The 26,576-nt window shown below is 40.9% G+C and overlaps 1 protein-coding gene across 8 annotated transcripts in view; it reads right to left on the reverse strand.

Annotated features, from left to right (window-relative positions):
• Positions 1-543: 543 nt before the first annotated feature.
• The window catches only part of LOC147024409 (uncharacterized), a 200,601-nt gene continuing 174,568 nt past the window's right edge, over positions 544-26,576 (reverse strand). For all 8 annotated transcript variants that reach the window (XM_085884307.1, XM_085884311.1, XM_085884312.1 and 5 more), the window contains one exon: positions 544-2,752. In XM_085884307.1, coding sequence (XP_085740433.1) covers positions 1,563-2,645 — 1,083 coding nt within the window. In that variant the 5' untranslated portion in view covers positions 2,646-2,752 and the 3' untranslated portion in view covers positions 544-1,562. The remainder of the gene's footprint in view (positions 2,753-26,576) is intronic.

Genomic DNA, 26,576 nt, shown 5'->3' on the forward strand with positions numbered 1-26,576 from the left:
TCGGCCAGAATATTCGTCGTCGTCAAGATGTTGTGTGATTAAATCACCAATACAGTCACTCGAATTTATACCGCTGACATACTTCTTAACAACTCATGGCTCGCAGACTTCCTCTCCTGTCGCAGTCACCGTGTGGCCCTAAATTGAGTTTTTTCATCCCCTCTTCCTGTGCAGGCTGGAGTTCCTCAAAGTAGCGTTGTGGGCCCTGTTCTTTTTCTGGTTTTCATCAATGATCTCTCCGACTCTCTGGAAAATCTTCCATATCTATTTGTTGATGACTCCACCCTTTGCTGTACCATCGGTCATCCCTCAGACCGGCAAACAGCAGCTTCTTCGCTCACTGCAGATCTGGATAAAATCACAAACTGGTCCAACACGTGGAACATGTCTTTCAATCCTGACAAATCTCACACTTTCACTATGCCTCTTCGAAAGTACCATCTCGAACCCCCACCCCTCCCCCCACCGCCTCACCCCCCCCCATCTACTTCCTCAACAATCATCTTGAAGAAGTCCTTTTTTTCAAGCTTCTGGGTCTCACTATCTGCCATGACCTTTCCTGGGAAAACCACATTTCAAACTTCGCCTCCAAAGCCAGTCGCCGATTGGGAATCCTCCGTCGTGCAAAGTCCTTCCTCGGCCCACCTGAGCTCCTGACCACTTACAAAGCTTTTGTCTGCAGCCTGATGGAGTACTGCTCTCCACTCTGGGCTGGTGCTCCTTTGCTCCATCCATTTTCTAACAAAAAAACATTGCTCCATCCATTTTCTAAAAATAATATGACTTGTTTTTCACTATATTATTTTTAAAGAAATGTTCAGGCTCGAATTAGAATGTCTGATTACACTGAACAACAAAAAAATTTTACTGGAGATGTGTAAAGTGATTTAGACTAATTTGGGTACGCTGATTTCAAAAATCATAACCGTTTTGCTGTATCACGTCAGGATTTTCAGTAACAGAAATATTCCCATTGCCTAGAAGTCAGGATTTCAATGAAATTTACAAAAATTCATTTATTCATTTATTTCATCATGAATGCTTCAAAATTATAGAAATTACAGAAAAACTCCACTAGAATGTAATTAAAAATGCTTTAGGCATTTGGCTTTGCGTTTGTGCTGCTCTGTGTCAGTTTCACGATGCAGGAACCAGCAGAAATCGCCCATCATGTTCGGGTTGTGCCGCCCTTGGTAACGCGTCTCCATGAGTGAAATCTCTTGGTGGAATCGCTCGCCGTGCTCGTCCGAGACTGCTCCCAAGTTGTCAGGGAAGAAGTTCAGGTGCTGGTGTAGGAAATGGATTTTCAGGGACATCCTGGAGCCAAGTTTCCTGAAGGACTCCAGCAGCTGCTGCACTATTTCTTCATAGTTGTCCGCGCGCTCGCTCCCCAAGAAGTTGTCCGTCACAGCTTTGAAGCTCCTCCACGCTGCCAGCTCTTTGGGGTTTAGAGTTGTCGGAAAAGTTTCGTCCTTCATAATCTGTCGGATTTGCGGTCCAACAAAGACACCAGCCTTGATCTTGGCCTCCGACAAGGTGTTGCCAAACTTTTCCTTGAGGTATTAAAACCCACGCCCATTCAGATCCATTGCCCGTACAAAACTTTTCATCAAGCCGAGCTTTATGTGGAGTGGTGGAAGGAAAACCTTGGCTGGGTTGACAAGGGCGACATGCTTCACGTTGTGTCGACCAGGTACATGCTCTTTTCGCTCTTCCCAATCTTTCTTCGTCCATTGATTCTTGTCGTCTCTGCTATCCCAGAGACAAAGGAAGCACATGTATTTCGTGTAGCATGACTGCAGCCCTAACAACAGCGCCACCACTTTCAAGTCTCCGCAGATGTGCCAGTTGAAGTCATTGTACTTGATGGAATCAAGCAGCTGCCGCATAGTCTCATAGGTCTCTGTCATGCCGAACGCGTGAGCCAGTGGGACTGATGGTTTCTCGTTGCCATTGTGGAGCAAAACAGCCTTCAAGCTGTTCTTCCCCGAGTCGATGAAGAGGCGCCAGTCTGCAGGATCGTGATCACACCCAAGTTCTTTCAACAGACCGTTGATGTCACTGCAGAATGTCATCGTGTCTTCCATCTCAAAGAACTCAGCCATGTCTCTGTGACGTGCTCTGAACAAGGATATCTTGGTGTTAGGTTCAAGTAGATTCCACTGTTGCAGCCTTGATCCAAGCAGCTCTGCCTTCGCCTTTGACAGCGAGAGATCTCTTACAAGATCATTTAAGTCTCCCTGGTTCAGAAGGTGTGATTCTTGAGTGTCGGGTTCAAAAGGTTCATCATCACCATCCTCTTCACCACTGCTTACAGCTATGTTCTGATCAGCTGGAGGTGTTGGAACGGGGTTCTCATCATCATGAGGCACAGGTTTACGAGCAGAGATGCACTCAGCGTACTTGATGTGACCTTTATTCTTCTTGTTGAAGCCGGCGATGCTTGTGCAGCAGAAATAACAATCATCATGATGATTCTGCGGCTCACGCCATATCATGGGCACCGCAAATGGCATGCTCGCGCGCTTGCCCACCAACCACTGAGTCAAGGTTGTGTGACAGCTTGTGCAGCCGATGTGTGGTGCCCAGCTCTGTTCTTGGTCCCCCACCTTACACCCGAAGTAGTGAAAGTAGGCGGCCTTCATTTCACTGCTGTAGATATACTTCGCTGTTGATCTTTTTTGGTATACCGACCACAGACATAACAGAAGTTGTCAGGATGATTGGTACAGGAACGCCTACTCATCTTTATCTGAAAGAAAGAAATATAACACAAGTTAACAACAATTGTACGAAATAGACATGTTAAAGACATATGTAAATTTCATTGAAATCCTGACTTCTAGGCAATAGGAATATTTCTGTTCCTGAAAATCCTGACGTGATACAGCAAAACGGTTATGATTTTTGAAATCAGCGTACCCAAATTAGTCGTAATCACTTTACACATCTCCAGTAAAAAAAAATTTTTGAAATTTGTTGTTCAGTGTTATACAAACCACAATCAATGAATTTTACAACTTTGCTATAAAATGAACCTAAACTACATAACTGTGTGTTTTTCTGTTACCCAGGACTAACTGAAAAATGAAAGCCGCAATATTTCTCACAGGGGGTTCAAGGGATCGAGAAGAAGAAGAGCATGTAGACTGGAATAAATGCTTTATTTGCCAGGACAGTTCAAAAACTAGCAAGTCAACGCCACTTCGAAAGACTACAATCGTTGGTGTGAAAAACTGTAGCTGAATGTTGTAAAGAAAGAGAGAAATATAATGACGCTAAATATGTTGACTCATTCTCAAGAATCAGAAAATATTCTGTACCGGAGCACGTCGAAAAGATTCAATGGCACAAAGTCTGCTATAGTGACTTTACTCACGCACAAAAAATAGACAGACTGAAGTCAAGGATTCAGCCACAATCTGTGACTTACGCAGAAGAGATACCCACAACATCAGGTTCCTCAGAGAAATACCATGTCCCAAAGTCACTAAGATCCGCGCACAGCGCTATGGATTGGTCAAAATGCGCTTTCTGCCAGACTGACATTCCTGGAAAAGCTGGTGTCCTGACAAATGTTGAATTTGATCACACATCATCCAGGATGCTTAGTTTGGCCCAATTTGACCCCACCATGCGTCACAGGTTTGCAGGTGTTTCAGACTTGATGGCAGCTGAAGGTAAATATCACCTCAAGTGTTATGTTTCTTTTCGCAGAAAGTATAAAAAGGAGAGTGGAGAGAAAAACCAGTCTCCTGAAAGCATCTGTTTCAGAAATGTGATGAACCAGCTTGAGAAAGAGCTGCAGAAGGGACATGTGTTTAGCCTGAAAAACATCTGGGAACACTACAGCATGCTGTTATTGAATGATTTTGGAATTGAGGCTGGAGCCTACAAAAGCTACAATTTCAAGCAGAAAGTGGAGGTTCACTTTGGTAGTGACAAGGTGACATTCGTGCAGCCATTGGATGACACAAAACCCCTCATAGTTGCGTCCTCAACTGTGACAAAGTTTGCCATGAGAACCGCCGTGAATGATTTATCTGAAGAAGGTGAAAGTTCTGAAGAAGATGAATTGGCTCAGTGCAGTCTGCCTCATCATGAGAACGAAATCCTTAGCTGGATCTTCAGAGTGGGCATAAAGATTTACAGTGACGTAAAACACTCTCCAGGGCATAGCATTATCGGTGGACTGAACACAGAAAATGCAGAGCGAATTGTACCTGAAACCCTGTACATGCTTGTAAAGCTTCTTTGTGGTGGTGACAGCACTGACAAGATGGACAATGAAGAAGCGGATGAGACAGATACCAAGAACAAAGTTCTGAGCATCTGCCAAGACATTATTCATGTGGCTTCAGGAGGCAAAAAACTGACCCCCAAACACCTGGGCCTTGGCCTTGCTCTTCACCAGGCTACACGCTCAAAAGAGCTTGTCAATCTTTTTCATGCAGCTGCACACACAGTTGGGTACGATACAGTGAGGCGCATTGACACAGCAATTGCCAATGATGTTATACAATGCTTCCGAGATAATGGAAATGTCATGATCCCAAGGAACTTTCTCAACATCCCAACTACCACAGGATATTTGAGATATTCTAATGACAACATTGACATAATTGAGGAGACGCTGACTGGGTCTGGCACTTTTCATGCAAGTCAGTGCGTGGCCCTCAGACGCAAGGACTCATGACTCATGACTGCACAGTGCAGTCATGACGACTCATGACTGCACAGCCTATTACTGCTTACTGTGTAGAACTGACGACATGCAAATGCCGTGGGTCATGCTCAACTCGACGGTGCAAATGTACACGGAATGGACTGCCTTGCACGAAAGCATGTGGATGCAAAGCCCTTTGTAGGAACCCGTTCAGTGTACAAGCCGATCAATAGCTCTGAAAATTGTACTTGGGTGTTCTCACAACACTTTTCTCTTCTGCAAAGCAACGTAATTTTGTGTTAGAAAGAATCTGACAGCTGTTGAAATAACCTTTGACTGACTGTAAACCCATCTCCATCAATAGTGCTAAACATTTTCTTTTTCACATTTGTTGCTCGTATGTGCATTTTCAATTTCGTATTTAAGTTGTCAATTATGTGAAAAGTTGTGATCCAGTACAAAAATAAAGCACAAAATAGTGTTCCTCATGTCAGATTACATAGTATTTCACAATCATGACAAATTTCTGGCTAGTACAATTTGCAGTAAGAAAAAGACAAAATCTGATGGCGGCCATAATATTCAGATGCAGACTTGGCAACAAGTGGAACTAGACTTGGTCATGCCTAGACTCTTCAAAAACACCAGTTGCACCATTCTAACATGAAATCAGCAGCGAACCTATTTTCTAGGCTAGCTACAGATTTTGGCCTCTAGACTACCACTGTTTTGTCCTTCCCACTCCCTCCTCTCTTGTCTCATATCCCCCTTGATGTGCGTTGTGTGTTAGCTCTCACACAAGCCTCGACAAAGTATAGAAAAAAAAACAAAAACAAAAAACAACAAACAATCACTTTCGCCCCAGAAACAACAGTCAATCTGAACCACGCAGGCCACTGCTCAGACGCCATGACCGAAGACGACTGCGCAGCTCGGTTAAAGGTGACTCGGCATTTTGGCACGTGCGCACGAAATTATATTTTGAAAATAAATGCCGACATTTACATTTCAGGTTTTGAAACTTTTGCACCTTCGGCGGAAAATGTATAAATATAAAAGGCTAAAAATGTATTTTATATTTATATTTCATTTCGGCAAATATACCGTCGGCGGATCCGTAAACCAAGTTATAAAATAACTAAGGCCTAAGTCAAAAAATAAGAGTCCAAACAAAAATAGTTCTTTTTTGTTTTATTAAATAGTCAAAAAAACATCAAAAAAGGCCAAACTAAACACACAAACTTAAACAAAATACACCCGAGCCGGTTTGACGGTCAGCTCGGATACAAAACTTGATGCAACCGAGTGTGAATCAACTTTAGCGACTACGGAAGGTGAAAACAGCATTCAAATTGAATTTAAAATAAACAGGCTCGAAGAGGCCGCTTGAAGCAAAAATCTCCATATTCTCGGAATCATTCCCAACATAATTATACAATTTTCAAACCCGCGTTTATGGCCATCAAATAAATACTCTAAGTGTGTGCATTTAATCGCTGTATCCAGGACAGAGCTGGACCCCAACAAAAAAGGACCCCCGGGCCACCGAGAAGCTCAATCACTCGCTGTCTGCGCGGCGTCATGTGACCAGCCAGCTCGCCGTCAGATAAAATGCCCTAACAAAATCTTAAAACGTAAGTTTTTCACCGGAATTCTTTCTGATACTTGCAGATTTTGGAAATCTGCTAACATCACTGCCCTGCATAAAAAAGGTGCAAAAACAGATCCCTATAACTACAGACCAATCAGCCTTCTCCCAATCATCAGCAAGGTGATGGAATCCATCATCGCCTCAGATATGAAATCCTTCCTCTTCTCCAATGGCTTGATTTCCAATCATCAATTTGGTTTCAGACCAGGTCACTCAACCCTGGATATGCTGCTTCTGCTCTCCCATCAATGGATGGAGGTCCTCAATGCCAGACAGGAAATCCGAGCCGTATCCCTGGACATATCACGTGCTTTTGACACAGTCTGGCACCCTGCACTACTCACCAAACTCTCTTCCCATGGTATTCAAGGCCATCTCCACTCATGGCTCGCAGACTTCCTCTCCTGTCGCAGTCAACGTGTGGCCCTAAATGGAGTTCTTTCATCCCCTCTTCCTGTGCAGGCTGGAGTTCCTCAAGGTAGCGTTCTGGGCCCTGTTCTTTTTCTGGTTTTCATCAATGATCTCTCGGACTCTCTGGAAAATCCTCTATTTCTCTTTGCCAACGACTCCACCCTCTGCCGTACCATCTGTCATCCCTCAGACCGGCAAGCAGCAGCTTCTTCACTCACTGCAGATCTGGATAAAATCACAAACTGGTCCAACACGTGGAACATGTCTTTCAATCCAGACAAATCTCACACTCTCACTATGTCTCTTCGAAAGGACCGTTTACAAAACCCCCCATCCACTTTCTCAACAATCCTCTGGAAGAAGTCTTTTCTTTCAAGCTTCTAGGTCTCACTATCTGCCATGACCTTTCCTGGGAAAGTCACATTTCCAACCTCGCCTCAAAAGCCAGTCGCCGACTGGGAATCCTCCGTCGTGCTAAGTCCTTCCTCGGCCCTCTTGAGCTCCTGACCACTTACAAAGCTTTTGTCCGTAGCCTGATGGAGTACTGCTCTCCCCTCTGGGCTGGTGCTCCTGCCTCCCACCTTTCTCGGCTTCACGCTGTCGAAACCAGGGCATTTAAGATCATCGGCATCTCCCGCAATGAAGCTGAGTCTTTGGGCCTCTTACTCAATCACCGCAGGTTGGTCGGTGGTCTTTCTGTCTTCTACCGACTCCTCTCCAGCCTTGCCCCCCTGCTCTCTCTGCGATTTGTCCCCACCACATTTCCACAGGGCGCTCAAGGTCCGCCAACAACCCCCTTCTGGTAAAACTACCAAAATCACGAATCACTGCTCATCTTCACTCTTTCATTCCTCTTTTTCCCGCCTTTGGAATAAACTTCCTCACTCTATTCTTTCCCATTCTTCCCTCCAGGCTTTCAAAACAGCTGTTCACCACCACCTCTTATCTTCCCCCATCCAAATCCTCGATCTTTTCTACCCCCGATAATCCACCCAAGCCCACTTCCTTCATTTCTCCTACTTTCCTTCCTGAAAGTCCCTGAAATGTCCATCTTCTCTTCGCCATGTTCCCCGTCCCATCCCCATCCCTCTCCCTTCCACAGTTCACCTAATGTGTCTGTTCCCCACTGTTTTGTCCCTTCCACTCCCGCCCCTCTTGTCTCATGCCTCCTTGCTGTGAGTTGTGTGTTAGCTCTCATACGAGCCTCGACCAAGGTATACAAAAAAAAAAAAAAATAAAAAAAAAAATAAAAAGATCTTTCAGATCCCCAAACCATCTAAAATATTAACATTAATCTCACAGACGCCATGAATAAGCAGTCCATCAGGAGGATAGGTTACGAGGTGAAGCATTGAACGGAAAGCATGTGGTGTCCCTTCCAGAGTCTCAGGGTTATTTGAATTCAATATATTTTCCTCATGAAAAGTGCGTTTCTGAGCGGATTTGCACGAAAATTATCTTCATTAAACGTGTAGCTACACCAGAAGGTCCCAAAAGTGAAAACCGAAATCAACGAGAAGTTAAGATAGCCTCGTTATATGGCATGGAAACAGATGGAAGCCCATGGAAGCTACCCCTCACTGCAATGCATTCCACACAGACCGAGGATATAAACATTCAATTTTCACAAAACTTGATGCAACCTAATGTTACGCAACCTTAGTGACTATGAAAAGTGAAAACAGAATTTAAATTGAACTTAAAATAACTGCGCAAAGCAGTGTTGAAGTCAGCGGACCTCGCATTGCCCAATAAACAGGGCCAGATGACAGAGGTAACGAGAAACTAGTTGGTCAAATTAAATCTTCTTAATAATCCCGATGAAACCTATTTAATTTAAATCCAATGCTTCCTTATAGGCCATTCGACCAATCGGTCATTTTGCACTTGATGACCCTGTAACCTTGACCCCGAGGCGAAAATGCGGAAAAGGGCTCAGACGATCTATAGAGAGCAACTAGTATTATCATCGTTTCAAGTTGGAACTCAATCGGCTGAGACATCTAGGAGGAGATTGAAAAATAAAAATTGTTGACAGACGGACGGATGGACAGAGGAATAGACAGACAGACAGACAAACGGACGGATCTGAGGAGATTGAACGGTTATATTAGGTCAGCGAGCTGACCTAAAAACAAAACACACAAGAAAAAGTAAACACCACAATAAACGCCCACCATCCCCTCACCCTTTCAACCCCTTTCGAGGTGAAGTATCGAGATGGGAAGCACAATCCCATGAGACCTTGTTGCCCTGATGCATCATACCAAATTTGGTCCACAACGGTCAGGTACTTCGTGAGGAGAAGATGTTTTAGTCAAATATTAACGGATGGACGGAAGGACGGTCAGACACCAGGACTCACTCTGAGCTTATTTCGGAGAAATAACCGATTTTTTTTTTATAACAAAGGGGTGGAAATGGTCAATATAGAGAAAATACGACAACAGAAAGAAATGTGAGAGAGAGAGAGAGAGAGAGAGAGAGAGAGAGAGAGAGAGAGAGAGAGAGAGAGAGAGATAGAGAGAGAGAGAGAGAGATAGAGAGAGAGAGAGAGAGATAGAGATAGAGATAGCGCACGCCATGAAGGGTTGTGTACACTTTGTGAAATGCAATTCAGGGAAAAAATCTTCAACAATAAGGAAACTGTGCAATCTATAGACATAGATGAATGGTTGACGAACACCCGTCATTGTAATTGTAAAAATTCCGTAGTTAAAGATCCACATACACATGATTATAGGTGATAGAATAATGAAAGATAAAAAAATTATGTGCATTACTTACAAAAGAACCAAATTATAGGGAAAATAAAAGGATTAACTGTAATAAAGCAATGGAACTTACAATGATCGGACTGATGTAATGGATGAGAGAACAAATCGATAAACACAAAGTACCAAACTCACAAATGACTCCATAGTTGGAGGAGGTAGAGAAACATGTAAAAAGGAGAATTGTTGATTTGAAAAGAAAAGTTTGAAACAATAATCCAAAAGTACTTTTAAACAATCTACAGACCACACAATATTTAAAACATCTTCAAACACAATATGTTATTGTTCCAATTGGCAAAGCAAATAATAATATTGAATTTGTACGCAAACATTCGACATTGCAACACTTTTGGAAGAATTGGGCTCACAGAGTGTACTCTGAAAGACCTACAAAATAAGGAATGATAATAAGATAGACTTATTACAACACCATATAAATCACTCAAAAACGAGAAGACTGTTAGTTCCAGATAAACACCATAAATTACTATTCATTTAGTGGATCCCAAAAATTCACAAAAAAAAGAAAGATGAGGTTCATCATCGCAAATAGAGAATGCAGTTTGACAGCATTGTTAAGTAGTATTATCGGAGTGATTTATCTAACTTATAAATACTTTAAAAACTACGATGAAAATGTGAGGTTTTATTCTGGTATTAAAAAAATTATCGATCATTGCTAATTCCAAACCTAAAATCAACAGTATCCACAACAATAATAACAAGGGTAATGCTAAATGTCGATCAACTTGTGATTTTTCGACATTATACACAAACATTCCACATGAGAAGCTCTTGACCGCATCGGTCAGAGCAGTTGATAAAGCATTTCCAGGAGGCAATAAAGTATACATCAAAGTCCATCAAAAAGAGCAAACTTGTCTGCAAAGGAAAATCAAAATTCATGTCGTTTTTCAGAAAATTAACAAAAATAAAGTTTTCATTTTCTCCGAAACAATAGTATTTTTTTACATATGGCAACAAGATACACCAGAAGACAGTCGGAAAACCCATGGGTTCAGATCCGGCCCCTTTCTTTGCAAATTTATTCCTGTACACGTACGAGTCCGATTATGTCCACAACATGTGCAGAAATAAAATACCAACTGCGCAAAGATGGTGAAACATCTTTAGATTAATGAATGATGTAAAGAACAATTAATGATGGGTTTGTATTTGATCAGCTTCAAGATTATATCTATCCAAAATAACTCGAATTAAAAAAGAAAAACCAAATTACCACTTCAGTTTCTTTTTGGAATTACAAACTGATATCATCAATCTCTATATTAATACTGAAGGACCAATTTTGTGCTCCTCCTAGCGGTCGCGTCACGTTTTTCTCGGTACTGTGAGCTGGACTGAAAGAAACTTCGTACCTGTAAGAGTGCATCGCACATCGTGCCAATAGTCAAACTTCAACTCTGAAGCAGAATAAACACTTTTCGTTTTACATTCGTTTACATGATGACGTGTGACATCACCGCTGAGAGGCGTAAGGACGTCATGACATCATCGGTCATTCACTGACGTCATTACGTTTGTCGTTGACAGACCGTCACTGCTGAGAGGTGCAATTCCACTCATCGAAAATAGCGTCTGCAATGTAAAACCCTCTTCTGCACATGCTGACTACCTCAGAATGTGAATTTGACACAAAAAAAATGTAACAAGAAACATTGTATCTTCTATATATTAATACTGAAGGACCAATTTTGTGCTGCTCCGAGCGCTCGCGTCACGTTTTTCTCAGTACTGTGACCTGGACTGAAAGAAACTTCGTACCTGTAAGAGTGCTTCGCACATAGTGGCAATAGTCAACTTTCAACTCTGAAGCAGAATAAACACTTTTCGTTGAGACGGGGGCGAGGAGTGAAGAGCCGGGGGCGAGGAGTGAAGAGCCGGGGGCAGGGAGTGAAGAGGCGGGGGGCAAGGTAAGCAAATTTTTGGGCGGCGGTAAGCAAATTGAAAGCGAGATATGGGGCAGGGGATGAGTGGGCGGGGGCTAGGGTGAATTAAGCAGGGTTGAATGTGAGGGGGTGGACAGGGGCGGGGGCCCGGGGGCAAGTGGGGCGGGGAATCAAGAGACCAGTGTGTGTGTGTGTGTGTGTGCGGGGAGTGAAGAGGCGGAGGCGGGGCCGGGGTAATTAAATTTTTGGGCGGGGGTAAGCAAATTGAAGGCGGGAGGGGATGGGGCAGGGGCGGGGGATAAGTAGGCGGGGGTAAGCACGCCCTGTCCAGTCCATGTCCCTCGAGTATAGCTGAGCTGGTGAGGGTGGTTGAATGAACGGAATCCGTCTGTGACGGGGTTTCGGCTAGTAATAATAAATTTCACACCAAATTATTTGATTAACAAGATGCCTTTCCATTCCACATTGTATGAATGCCTTTCTTAGAGAGCAACATTCTGAAAAAGCGATTCTATGATACAGTTGCAAATGAAATAATGAGGACCACGAGAGCAACCACACACAGCACTGAACTGATCAATAGATTAAAATAGCTTATCAGATGTATGCTAACACAGGGAGCCACAATTAACAGATTAAAACAAGTTTTGTTAAAGATCATAAAGCAACACCAAATATAATTAGTGAAATGCAATACGAATAGAAGAAATATTAATAACAAGTTGTATATATATATATATATATATATATATATATATATATATATATATATATATATATATATATATATATATATATATATATATATATATATATATATATATATATATATATATATATATATATATATATATATATATATATATATATATATATATATATATATATATATATATATATATATATATATATATATTAAGCCTGGTGTTGGCGCAGTGGTAAGGGCAGCGGCTTGGGATCCAAAAGGTCCTGAGTTCAAGCCCCGTTGGGCCACTGAATTAATACACCAGGGGGTTGACTCAGCCTGTCATCCTTCCGAGGTCGGCGAAATGAGTACCAGTGCACTGGGCCGGTGTATACCCCGGTTAAAATAGGTGTACCATATCCCTGTGTCGTAAGAGGCGACCAGGATTGCGTCAGGAAGGGCATCCGGCGTAAAACATGTGCCAAATCACTATGCAGATCATGCGGATGATCCGCTGTGGCGACCCCGAACGGGAGCAGCCGAAAGAAGAAGAAGAAGAAGATATATATTTATATATATATATATATATATATATATATATATATATATATATATACATATATATATATATATATATATATATATATATATATATATATACATATATATATATATATACATATATATATACATAATACACCAGGACCCTGACATTCGTGGGGAATACATTACGGGAAAACCCCACGAATGTTGAAACCGCAAATTTGGGGGCATTGTTTCAATGGAAAATGGGGGGATAGGTTCCGGGGATTTCCCAACCTGCAAAATTTCCGTGAATGTCCAGGAAAATCTCCCGAAAACGCAGGAAAATGCTGTGGAAATAGACTAAAATTTGCGAATGTCAGGGTAAAATCTGCAAGTATTTGGCTAAAATCCACGATTTTCAGGGCAAAATCCATGAGTGTTTTGTCATTGTCATTGTGTAATTAGTCTGCAAGTAGTTGCTGCTAATGACACAAATAGATATGCTGATGTTTGCATTCTTTAACTCACAGGACATGACGTCTTTCCTATCTATAGGTAGATTATGCTGAGCTTTTTTAAAATGCAACAACTTAGATCAGTGTTTCTCAACCGGGGTTCCCCGGACCCCTAGGGTTCCGCAAGAGGTCGCTCGGGGTTCCACGAGAAACAGTAATAAATAGGCTAATGTATTTTTGAGTCGTTTTTGTTTGATTTAATATTCGTAATTTTACTATGCACGTACGGCATATTGTTGGAAACTCCTTGGATATTATAATAGAGGCTTCAACCTCTTGTATTATTTACAATTATAACAACCACAGGGAATGTATTTAACGATGTCTATATGGCGCCAGTGTGAAACCACCCTCACTGGTTAGTGGACGTCCTGTACACGGCGGATTCGTGTATCATTGAGTGACTGACTCCAGTACGGGACGCATGCACGGTGTCCATCTATATTCTCTGTGCTTACTAGCATGAAGTCTGTCTGTCTGTCTGTCTGTCTGTCTGTCTGTCTGTCTGTCTGTCTGTCTGTCTGTCTGTCTCTCTCTCTCTCTCTCTCTCTCTCTCTCTCTCTCTCTCTCTCTCTCTCTCTCTGAGTTCTTCTATTTACCTTTATTGCTTCAGCTTTATTTGTTTAAGTTTTGTTTGTCAAGTTACATGAAGTGTGTTTTTTAATTGTCAAACAACTCGGGATTGACAACCACTTTCAAAAATGACGATTTTAAACAAAAAAAATAATAATTTTTTTTGTAAATTAAAACCTCGGTGTGAGGTCTCATAAACGAGCAGTATGGTTTTTTTTTCATTGCCAATAAATTTGACAAAAAGGGGGTCATTTTTTCCTTAAACCAGGTATCCGAAAAAAAATATATATTATATTTACCACGTGAACTACGATAAAAATATAAAAGAGCTAGATATTAATAATGGTATATAATAATTTTTATGCAGCGGTTCCCTGAGACATGAAAACTATTTCAAGGGTTCCACAAGGGTAAAAAGGTTGAGAAACGCTGACTTAGATGGTGCTGTTTGTAGCAAGATGGTGATTTACACAAAGATGCGCTGAATGTTTCCATTGTGTAATGTCCATATGTGGCAACCTAGTAATTACTGAATACATCAATAGATGTTGTTGGTGTTTTCATTCTGTGAGTAACTCATGGGGGATGGCGTTGCGGGGAATGACGTGTTACACCGGTGAGACATCCCACAAAACTATGTTTATCCTGTGAAGCTGCAATACATTATGCGCAGTACCATATGTATAAAGTGCACCATGGTGAGACATCCCATGAAACAAAGTTTATCCAGTGAAGCTACAATGCACGTACAGGAAGAAGGTCATATTGTAACGAATCTGAAAGCCATGAGCACTCAACATACAGGTCTTATAGCTCAGTTATTTCGATAAGTAAATGTGGATAGATAGCTCCCCTTTCCCTTGTTCAATGGGTAATTGAATGTACATGCGCTGTAAAGTTATTTTGATAGTCAGGGTTTTCTTTTATTTTTACACCACCAACATCAACTACAACAACGCCAGCATCACCCTCACCTTCACCTCGCTCTGGCAGATGCCATGGTGGGCGGAGTTCAAGGAGGAGCCTCGCGGCGGCCCTCGACCAATCAGCGTGCTATGAGTGAGGTGGCCGCCGCTCAACCAATCAGACCCCGCGATGGTGAGAAAGGTGGTCCGCGTGACGTCACCACGCCCCCCCCCCCCGGGCCAATCGACGGACTTGCCGCCCGTTGTGGCCAATGACAGGGCGACGAGCGATTCTGCGTGCCAAAACCGTCCAGTGAGGGAGAGTGGGGAGGGTGGAGGCACCCCCCCCCCGGAGAAGGGTGAATAAGGTTGCGGCACGATTGGACCGAGAGGAGAGCTTTTGAGATAGTTGATGACCATCGCGCAGGCAAAGTTGTGGTCAATCTGACATGCAGGTTGAACGAGTGTGGAGTTATCAGCCCTCGCTTTGACGTTCAACTCAAAGACTTGGAGACGTGGCAGAGAATCCTCTTGCCTTCTCGACAGTTTTGGATACGGAGGAGAGTTTTGGTTGCCGGTACGAGCGCTGAATGGAGCTCTGGACTCTATCATCGCATCTCGACGCTGGCCTGGTTCGCCCGTGTCAGCCGAAACACACGAGGTGGACAGGTCCATGTCTTTCTGGGTATGTGTGTGTGTGTGTGTGTGTGTGTGTGTGTGTGTGTGTGTGTGTGTGTGTGTGTGTGTGTCGGTGGGGCTGTTTGTAGGTAGGAATTGTTTAAGTGCTCTTTGCTGGACATACTTGCATCTCTATAGTCGGATAACTCTGTTCTTGTGTGCCCCCCCCCTTTTCCCCATGATAAATAAATACATTTGTTAAGTGTATCAGTTCGTTGCTGTGTTTCTTCCATTGGCTTAGCATGGCACGTGTTGGTGAATTACAAAGGCTGTTGCCGCTGTAAATGTACATTTGGACCGACGGGACTTTGGCAACCATCCGCTCGGGTTGTGCATGGATCGGGCACGCCAACGGCTCGACTCGTACGAGTGCTGTCGAGGGTGTGAATACTCGGTAAGTCACCACGTGGATCTCTAGGTATTTTGAAGATTGACAAATAACCCTGTACCACGTGGTGGAATTATTGACGATTCACGGTCCGGTAAAGGACCCGTCCCCTCGGAGTTTTCCGAAAGGTACGATCTAGATTTCGGGTGTTCGGTAGAGTCGACCCTACTGCTCCACCTAGCGGTCGTGCTCCAACCGATACCTGGCTCCGCAACAATATTCGCGGCTCATAGAAGATATGTATTTTGTGTGTACTTACAGTATTGTACTAGCCTGGTGATGGCTTAGTGGTTAGGGTGGTGGCTTGGGATCCGAGCGTCCTGAGTTCAAGCCCCGTTGCCCACTGAATTAATACACCAGGGAGTTGACTCTGCCTGTCATCCTTCTGAGGTCGGCGAAATAATACCATAGTGTACTGGATGAGGGGCACTGCATCAGCGACACAGTAGTGCTTCCAAGCAATGATAGCTATCACGGTAGCTAAGCTGCCATACGCAAGAAGAAGAAGTATTGTACTGCATACATCCAGCTGCTTTTGTTTGTGGCTCGTGGAAGATATGTTTTTGAACTGTGTTATAATCGCGGCTTGAGGAAAAAATAAAAATAAAATAAAAAATTGCCGTGAAAACCGTGAATATGTGGAGCAATTTCCCATAAATATAGCAGTATGTTGCAAATTATCAACCACGAATATGTGGAAACCGCGAATGTTGGAACTGCGAATGTCGGGGTCCAGGTGTATATAAAGCCCTTTCTCACCATTGATTCACTGACTGACTCACTGACTGATATTAAAGACTGGAACCTTCCGTGAGATGTAGAAAGCTGAAATTTTGTGTGCAAATGGACATCGAAGCCGGCACACCAGAAAAATGCACAGAATTGTCGGACAACATCAAAAAATAAAAATATCAATAAATTAAAAAAAAAAGGAAATAAAAAGAAAAATCAAATGCAGTTGAACGACCCAAGACAATGGGGAAGCACGGTGCCAATGCTGACAATCTGGAAGCACACCCCACTGGTAATATATACAGCCCTTTCTAACCACTGACTGACAGATTCACTGACTGATATTAAAGATTCACTAACTGATTCACTAACGTTCTGGATGACGTATAAAGCTGAAATTTTGTGCTCCGAGGGACATCAAAGCTGCTACACTGGGAAAAAATTACAGAATCAGCGGACAACATCCATCAATAAAAAGATAAATACATCAAAATAAATAAATGGAAAAAAAATGAAAAAAATGCAGCTGAGAGACCCGATACAATGGGGAAGCAGAGTAATGTTGCATGCCTATGGACATTGCTGATGATACACCAGGAAAAAGAAAATCACAGAATCATCAGAAAGCATGTCAACAAAAATAAAAATAAATGAAAAAAAAAGACAATGAAAATAAATCAATGAAAAATCAAATGCAGGTGAGCGACCAAAGACAATGGGAAAGCATTGTCCCACATCTGAAACCCACATCTGAAGGGACAGATATATATATATATATATATATATATATATATATATATATATATATATATATATATATATATATATATATATATATATATATATATATATATATATGCATACGGTATATTTATATATATATATATATATATATATATATATATATATATATATATATATATATATATATATATATATGCATACGGTATATATATATATATATATATATATATATATATATATATATATGCATACGGTATATTTATATATATTTATATATATATATATATATATATATATATATATATATATATATATATATATATACATATATGTAACCGGGATTCATCAGACCACACAGTCAATGATACAAGTCAGAATGGTGAAAAAGAATCAGCCCAAGCTATGCGTTCTTCTGAATTTCTCAAATCATTGGAACCTCCTGAATTGCCACCTCTAAAAATTGGTACTCAAAATTGGGTCCCCTATCATGTTGCTTGGGAATTTGGATGCTCCAAAGCTCTGTAATGGAACAAGACTAAGTGTGAAACGGTTGTTTCCACATGTGATTGAAGCAACCATAAATAACTGGAAATGCCAAAGGAGGAGATATCTTTATACCAATAATTATACCAAGCAATAAAAACAAGCAGACTCATGATTTCAAAATGCATTTGAAACATCCTTCACAACTCATTATGTACCGGTTCAAAGACAAATTGTGCTATCTTTGCAATACATTAAAACTGCAGATTATATAATTTGAAATAAATTTTGAATATTTAAATTTACAGTATTTGGATGTCAGGAATATACATGAAGAGAAAGTTTTAAACATCCCAAATGGCTTAAACAACAAAGAACATTAGGGATCCAGAGAATATTCAAACATGCACAATGAAGCGAAAAACAACACTGGGAAGTCAGTCGGGTTCACCAAAGTTCAACAATAACCAACTCCTGAGGACGAAAATCAATTCATCCAAGAATGCTTGTACCATCATGTTATCTCTTGGCACCAAAGGTGTGACATAATATAAGCTCGCTCACTCCCACACCACTCATATACAACATCTTTCACCCCAACCCTTTCTCCAGCTCTGCCACTCCACTATCGCTTCAATTCCCATGATCTCAGACCTTACCACTTAAAACATCACACTGCAAAGAGTTAAGCAGAAAAAGTAGTGATTAATCAATCTAGTATCATCTTGCAACTGATCTGTAAATGCCCAATGGTTATGCTGTGGTTGGCATGCGTTACGTCAGCCATAACTGCAGGGATGTCCACCACATTACGCAACCATTCACTTGTATCTTCAATCACTTGCAACTTGTAGTTGTACATCTTTACATATCTGCCATATTGCATTGCTATTGGTCTCAAACTTGACGGAAAGTGTCCGGGATCACTTAACAGGAAACCACACCACCCAAGCTCCTGGAGCTTGTCTTTTTCACCAGATTGTTTGCAGATTGTATTTTTAATACAATGACTAAGTGTCGTGGTGAGGCTTACACCTGTAACAATTGAAGGGCAAGCACGTTATTACGAGGCATCAGTGTCCCTTTACATTAATTAAAAGGAAATGAGTAAATAATAGATAAACGAGTATAGCATATGACAAGGTTCAAAGTCTGAGTTGTATTTTACTGACATTTAGGTGGAATTTTTTTTTTAATTATTTTTGCAATCTTAGTGCTGATGTTTATTGTTGCCTTTCGGGTAACAACATGTAATATCAAATGCTAATAGCGAAAACAATCAAAACGAATATATGTATTATGAGAATTTTTTTTTAATCAAAACACTTTTCATGGGTATTGTTTCAATGATGCAATTTCCTGTTAATTACATATTATCTTTGGAGAATTTAGCTTTCATATCTCTGGAGAATATTGCTTTGGTAAACCATTACTTTTGTGCATTCAGATGTGGCTGGCAGGATTACTTGTTAGTATTACACCCCCTTTAACCTGTCCAGGGTTTGAATCTAAACCCAACTATAAACTGCCACTTTGGTGTTTCGCACACAGCGCAAGGAAACAATGTATGCGCCGTCAGTCGGAGGATCTGTCTGCCAGCACTGGTTGGTGGACGTCAAAGATCCACCTTGTCCTCCGTGAATAGTAGGTGAGTTATCTGCGGTACCCTGAAGAAATTTCAAATTCCTGCGACTTTCAGTCAAACGTCTGGGGTGTCCATCCGGTTCGTGAAAGACTTGGGGACGAAAACATGCCCAGGCCAACCGAACAATAAGATGGGAATAATTATGTCTGCAGAAGTAGGAGAAGTCAGAGAAGTAGGATAAGAAGAAGAAGGAAATGTAGACTAAGGAGAAAGAGCAGTAAAAGAAGGTGAAGGAGAAGGAGAAGGAGAAGTAGATGTAGTCAGAGAAGTCGGAGAATTAGATGTAGTAGGACAAGTATATGTGGTATGAGAACTCGGAGAAGCCGGAGAATTAGATGTAGTAGGACAAGTATATGTGGTATGAGAACTCGGAGAAGCCGGAGAATTAGATGTAGTAGGACAAGTATATGTGGTATGAGAACTCGGAGAATTAGATATAGTAGGAGAAGTGTATGTGGTATGAGAACTCGGAGAAGTCAGAGAATTAGATGTAGTAGGAGAAGTGTATGTGGTATGAGAACTCGGAGAAGTCGGAGAATTAGATGTAGTAGGACAAGTATATGTGGTATGAGAACTCGGAGAATTAGATGTAGTAGGAGAAGTATATGTGGTATGAGAACTCGGAGAAGTTGGAGAATTAGATGTAGTAGGACAAGTATATGTGGTATGAGAACTCGGAGAAGTCGGAGAATTAGATGTAGTAGGACAAGTATATGTGGTATGAGAACTCGGAGAAGTCGGAGAATTAGATGTAGTAGGACAAGTATATGTGGTATGAGAACTCGGAGAAGTCGGAGAATTAGATGTAGTAGGACAAGTATATGTGGTATGAGAACTCGGAGAAGTCGGAGAATTAGATGTAGTAGGACAAGTATATGTGGTATGAGAACTCGGAGAAGTCGGAGAATTAGATGTAGTAGGACAAGTATATGTGGTATGAGAACTCGGAGAAGTCGGAGAATTAGATGTAGTAGGACAAGTATATGTGGTATGAGAACTCGGAGAAGCCGGAGAATTAGATGTAGTGGGACAAGTATATGTGGTATGAGAACTCGGAGAAGCCGGAGAATTAGATGTAGTAGGACAAGTATATGTGGTATGAGAACTCGGAGAAGTCGGAGAATTAGATGTAGTAGGAGAAGTATATGTGGTATGAGAACTCGGAGAAGTCGGAGAATTAGATGTAGTAGGACAAGTATATGTGGTATGAGAACTCGGAGAATTAGATGTAGTAGGACAAGTATATGTGGTATGAGAACTCGGAGAAGCCGGAGAATTAGATGTAGTAGGACAAGTATATGTGGTATGAGAAATCGGAGAAGTCGGAGAATTAGATGTAGTAGGACAAGTATATGTGGTATGAGAACTCGGAGAAGTCGGAGAATTAGATGTAGTAGGACAAGTATATGTGGTATGAGAAATCGGAGAAGTCGGAGAATTAGATGTAGTAGGACAAGTATATGTGGTATGAGAACTCGGAGAAGCCGGAGAATTAGATGTAGTAGGACAAGTATATGTGGTATGAGAAGTTGGAGAAGCAGTCGTCGTGCATTCAGATAGCTTTGAGTTCATCCAAGGCTTCCGTTTGAGTGATATTTGAGTAATGATTCTGTCGACGAAAATTTATAATTTTGGATAATATCAGTCTTGATGAATGACTCTATGGTTATAATTAACATCCCTCATGTAAGAATAAAACACAATCTTTTAAAACTAATTTAATGTTAAGAAAGGAGATCTTATGCTGTCATTTTTATGCCTAAGATACGGCAGTCTTCGAACGGGCTCAACCACCTGGATTTAAAAAAACGTGTGAAAACATGGCATGGCATTGCAAAAATAACAACACCCTCTCCTTCGCCAACGGTAGTAATCTTTGTGAAAATAAAAACAAGATTTGTCCTGTTTTCTTCCAATTTTACAAGGCTGGTTCATTCAATGAAAACAGATCATGCATCAACTGACTTTCTTGGGATACAATGATAAATACAAGCTTATGACCTGCGGTGCTGAAATTACTTTGGCATCACAATTTGAGCATTTGACTGCATATCTGTAGACTTGAGAGCGAGCCTGTTTGTTTGTTTGTTTGTTTGTTTGTTCCTTTGGGTAAATGTTTCCAAACCCCTACCTGAGCCCGATATCCCTGAAATTAGCTGTATCATCTTCACACGCGGAAGGTAACGTCACAATAAAAGCTTCCAATTCTTCATCAAACTGATTCCAAAACATGAAATAACAGCGTTTTTCCCAGATAATTCTGTCGGGAATCAAACCACTTGCTTTTTAATATTCATATTCTGTATGCAGAATGGAAAGTAATGCTGTGTATACAAAGGGTCCACATTCTCCCTGGAACTACACTGAGAGTAATGAGTGGTCACATGCTCCTGCATGACCTTAAACAAGGAAAAAAGGAAGCCATTTGGCCCATCATTGCTGTGTTGCACTCCCAAGATATATATATATATATATATATATATATATATATATATATATATATATATATATATATATATATATATATTTTTTGGTACAGCCTTAAACAACAATCTTATTGATGTTTTACTAAAGTCTAAATGACCTGATCTTGATGGGGTCACCTGACATGTTTATATTTTACAAAAATCTTAACATTTTAACACACAAAAGATTCCTTTACTTTTTACAAATCATCCAGTCATCCCAAAGTGGAAATTGAAACATTCTGAATGTGGAGGTCACACTCCTGGTGAATATTCTATCTTTGGTCAATTAAATATCCTTGTATATACAACTAGACTTACTTATTACAGGATTACTTAGAAGTATTCCAATGTCGCTTTACATTAATTAACGTAATCATGAACTGACTTTCTTTTATGCATAACTTCATTGAAACAATAGTAAACGTACCGATGACTTGTAGAGTCTCACATCGTGCATTCATTCTGAACAAAAATACCATCATTAACTGAACACACGACTATTATTGGTCATATACCCGTATCATCCATGCATCCTATTATGTCACATCGTTTAATGGCATAGGTTATGAATGTCATAAATTTAATTCTTCACTCACATCAGGTCACAGATCTGATATAAGAAGTTTCAGATTTTTCGGATAAACACTTCAATTCAAGCAATTATGGCTGGAATACCACTTCACCGATGACGTCATCGTTATCACCCTATACACTGCTTGGGTAGTTGATGACACATGTGAAGTTTCAATTTTTTTTTTGTTGAGCAGTTTCAGATAAAATGATGTCCAAATTTTTTCTGTCATACCATTGTGACCTATGACATCTGAGTTAGCAAAAACATATTCTCCATAGGGAGTCCCTCCTATGTTTAAAGTTTCCCATCGATCGGATAAGCGGTTGCAGAGAAAAACATTTTTAAAGCAAAACTATATGGATCCAGACAGACGGATGGACGCGCGCACGCACACACACACACACACACACACACACACACACACACACACACACACACACACACACACACACACACACACACACACACACACACACACACACACACACACACACACACACACACACACACACTCTGCAATAGTCTCGCATCTTCTTCAGGACAAGACGAACTCGAACAGCACTCGGTAGAGCACATACCTCTACCAGGCTAAACAGCTTACGTTTTGTATCCTACTGACAGGCCCAATGTGGAGCCGGACCTCAACCAAAATCGAATCGGCTTGTTCTGCTTAAAAAATTCTCGTATCCACATCCAGTCACACATGATTCGTCCTTGTCACATACCAAACCTCTCCACCAAATTTAATCCTAATTTGTCCACAACATTTTAATATACCCTGTTCATAGACAGACAAACAAGCAGACAGACAGACAGGCAGACAGGGGTGAAAATGTAACCTCCATCCTTCGGTGGCAGAAGTAACTAGAGAGTTCATAGAACATGATACCCCACGCCGTGTTTAAGTCAATACACGACGGCCTTGACGTTCCCGGGGGTTACATTCTTGAAAATCCCAGTGAACCGCAAATCCACAAACTTAGGGGATAATGGGGAAAATAAGTTTAGGGACTTCAACTTTAAAATTTGTCTGAACTGTACCCTTAATTAACATGTTTAAGCATTGTTTTTGTGATGCTTATTTTCATCAATAAAAGAGTTATTAAGAACATGAAATAAAGTAATATTATTATTATTATTATTATTATTATTATTATTATTTTTATTGCATATGGAGGCTGAGGCTGTGGTTGCATCATTTCTGGGAGCTTGGCTGTGCCACTAATGCAGTGCCACCGTTTCCAATAAGCTGGTAGTTATTTTGTTGACCTCAGAAGGAATACAGGCTGAGGCAACCCACCTGGTGTTATGTAAGGGTATCACTTGGGCTCAAACTCAAGACTGGAAGATCTTAGGCCAGCCATCTTATCTGTAAAGCCAACACCAGAATTATCTTCCTGTATGAAGAATATAAAGTTTCTTTTCTTGATTTATTAAGGTCATGAAATTTACCTTTAATAATAATGGTAACCAAGCTGTTAGTGGTATAATAGTGGAAAAAAATCAGTGGTATAAATGAAATAAATTCCAGGTTTTACTGTTATTTTCCCAGTGTCGAATACACCTCCCTATTTAACACGTTACATTCGTTGTTCGTGCCTGTGATATGTGTCCATTATGACATCCTTAAAAACAGTATTTCCTGTTTGGAATCATATTAAATTTTCTGATTAACAGGCTGGCAGACAGTAAAAATACTATCTCACTCCTCTCTGCAGATATGCGATCCGGACTAATTCAGAGCCAAGTTACAGTAAAAAAAACGACAGGCTTGTCTTTTGATTCATATTCTGATTCGTGTTCAAAATATAACATTTGATTTAAATAAGTTGTTCCTCGATCATAAACTGATAAGACAGAAAAAACAGACATGAACCTTAATTTTTTTTAACCTTAACCGAATTGCTTAACTTAACCATTTAACACGTTTCACTTCGCGTGAGAGGGGTAAAAAAAAATGCGTGACCCTAAAACCGTGCTCATCAGTATAATTTCCTAGTTCCGAAAACCTGGAATACCCAATTCTTTGTCGATTATACTTCATATGGCGTCCTCTTTCTTCAAAAAATTTATCATCCTTTGTGTGTCAGACTGACTTTTCAATCCTGAAAGCATGTTCTTTGGCATGGCTTTCACTTTAAGTTCTCTCTTTTCCATTCAACGAAATGCCATGAGCAGTGTTGTTAACCTCAATCGAGCTCGGTGAGGTTTCAAAAACGAAACTTCAAAAATCGATCATCTTGTACCAACGTAGCATGCTCTATGTAGGGTGTTGGTTCTGCCGAAGCAGTTACGAAGTCGGCTAAGTCGGTCGACACTCTGACACAGGAAGTCAGGACAGGAAAGTGGAATTTGTCCTTGGTGCCAGCGCTAACTTGCCTAATCTTCGCAAAGGATACTGTGGGATATTTACCATCCACCAACTATTGCCGGCAGACGGGACGCCAGTTTAACGTCCATCCAAAGGACGGCACACACATTAATGAATCGCTCTGCCTGTAAAACAGCAGGATGACAAGGATGACAGTTTATAGCTGAGTCTGGATTCTAACCCAGGCTAGACAGCTTTGAGGTGAGTGTCCAGTCAAACATTGTGTTAACGATGACATAAGCATACCCGGCTGAATGCCTTCAGATGTGCATTGGGTTGATCCTCCAGAGAAAGTCCTCCAGAGGCTTCCACATGGTTTTAAATGAACACCATTTTAATGATACTGTGAAGGAGTTCAAAACTTGATTGCCTGCATATTTGTTTGACTCCATTTTCATTCACAATGTAAAATGTCTCAAAGCAGAAGATGACTAGAACAGCACTCTTTTTGAGGTCATGAAGTCGACCGATATGCCTCCGCCCACATTATTACATCATTATACATTCTTGTACCAAGTTTTACTTCTTAAGTTATCGCGGTAAAAAAAAACCTATTACGGAAGCACGGATGGACAGACAACCAGACGGACAACCCAGAAAACATAATGGCTCTGATGACTCCATCATCAGAGGCATATAAAGTAGCAAACAATCTCACATCTGTAAAATACATGATGATTATGTTGAAAAGATTGAGGTTGGAAGAGTTATCTTGATTTGCAAATTAATTAATTATCATCCCCTAATCAAAGCGGTTTTCACTTCATTCCTCAAGTATCTCATTGAGGCAACAGTCAGCAAGCACAGATCATACACAGTCAACTGAATCATGCTGCCTTTTGGAAATATTACACCATCATCCGGTACAATCGTCACTCCTTGCTGTACCTGTCAGTTTCCAGTATCATGGTGAACACAAAGCATGTTTTCATTGTTGGTAAAGGAAAGCCAAGTAATAAGTGATTAAGCAATCGGCCTTTTCTTGAATAGACTATGTCAATGGATATGCACCAGTCAGATGTGTGTCTGTTATATTTATATGTTTCACATTATGTTATTTTAATTTCTGAACACAAAGGCAAAAATAAAAGCAGCCTTGTTTCCCACACCAAAAAGTGTGAGGTTATTTGCAACAGCTGCCGCATCTTAATTCCAGGCGAGGCGACTCTGGCTATAAAATAAGTGCTATGTCCAGCACACGGCTTAACCAAGCCAGCTTCCGGCGAAGGTGGCAATCGGCATCAGCTGAAGAGGCTTCCCCAAGGACTAGAGCTCGACATCTTGCTGTAGAGAAGCATAACTCAACAGATTCTTGCGTGTGCGTGCACGTACGTGCATTTTCACATCAGCAAAATGTGTGGGAATTCAGCGCTGTGCAGCAAATCCGGATTTTTGGATGAGATCCACATTTAGTGACACAAAGCGATCTCAGAATACACTGCCATATACGGTATCAAGCTAAGAAACAATATCTGAAACCACAAAGTGACAGTCAAATCAATTAGTAAACACTAATTCTGACTAACTTTAATTAACGGAAGTTCTGGGTATATTTATATGTTGTATATTCATACAATACCAGACTCAGTGGTGTAATGGTTTGAATGTCTGCTCTGAGTTTTGGCAGGTTAGTGGTCAAGTCAAACCAAAGACATTTAAAAAAAAATGGTGTGTGCTGCTTCCTTGCTTGATACTCAGGATTTAAAAGGATAGAGCACAGACAAACAATGCTGGGAAGACAATGGCAAACTGCATCATCCAGTTTAAGCCTTGCTATGAAACTGCCATGGCAGCACCGATGCTCTGTAACGAATATAATGCATCAAAATGAAACTAGATATCTGTAATCACAAAGCGATTGCCAAGGATCAGCCT

Source organism: Eptatretus burgeri, chromosome 6 (genome assembly GCF_056783735.1).
Source record: "Eptatretus burgeri isolate ZD-2024b chromosome 6, Ebu_testis_v1, whole genome shotgun sequence".
NCBI lineage: Eukaryota > Metazoa > Chordata > Myxini > Myxiniformes > Myxinidae > Eptatretus > Eptatretus burgeri.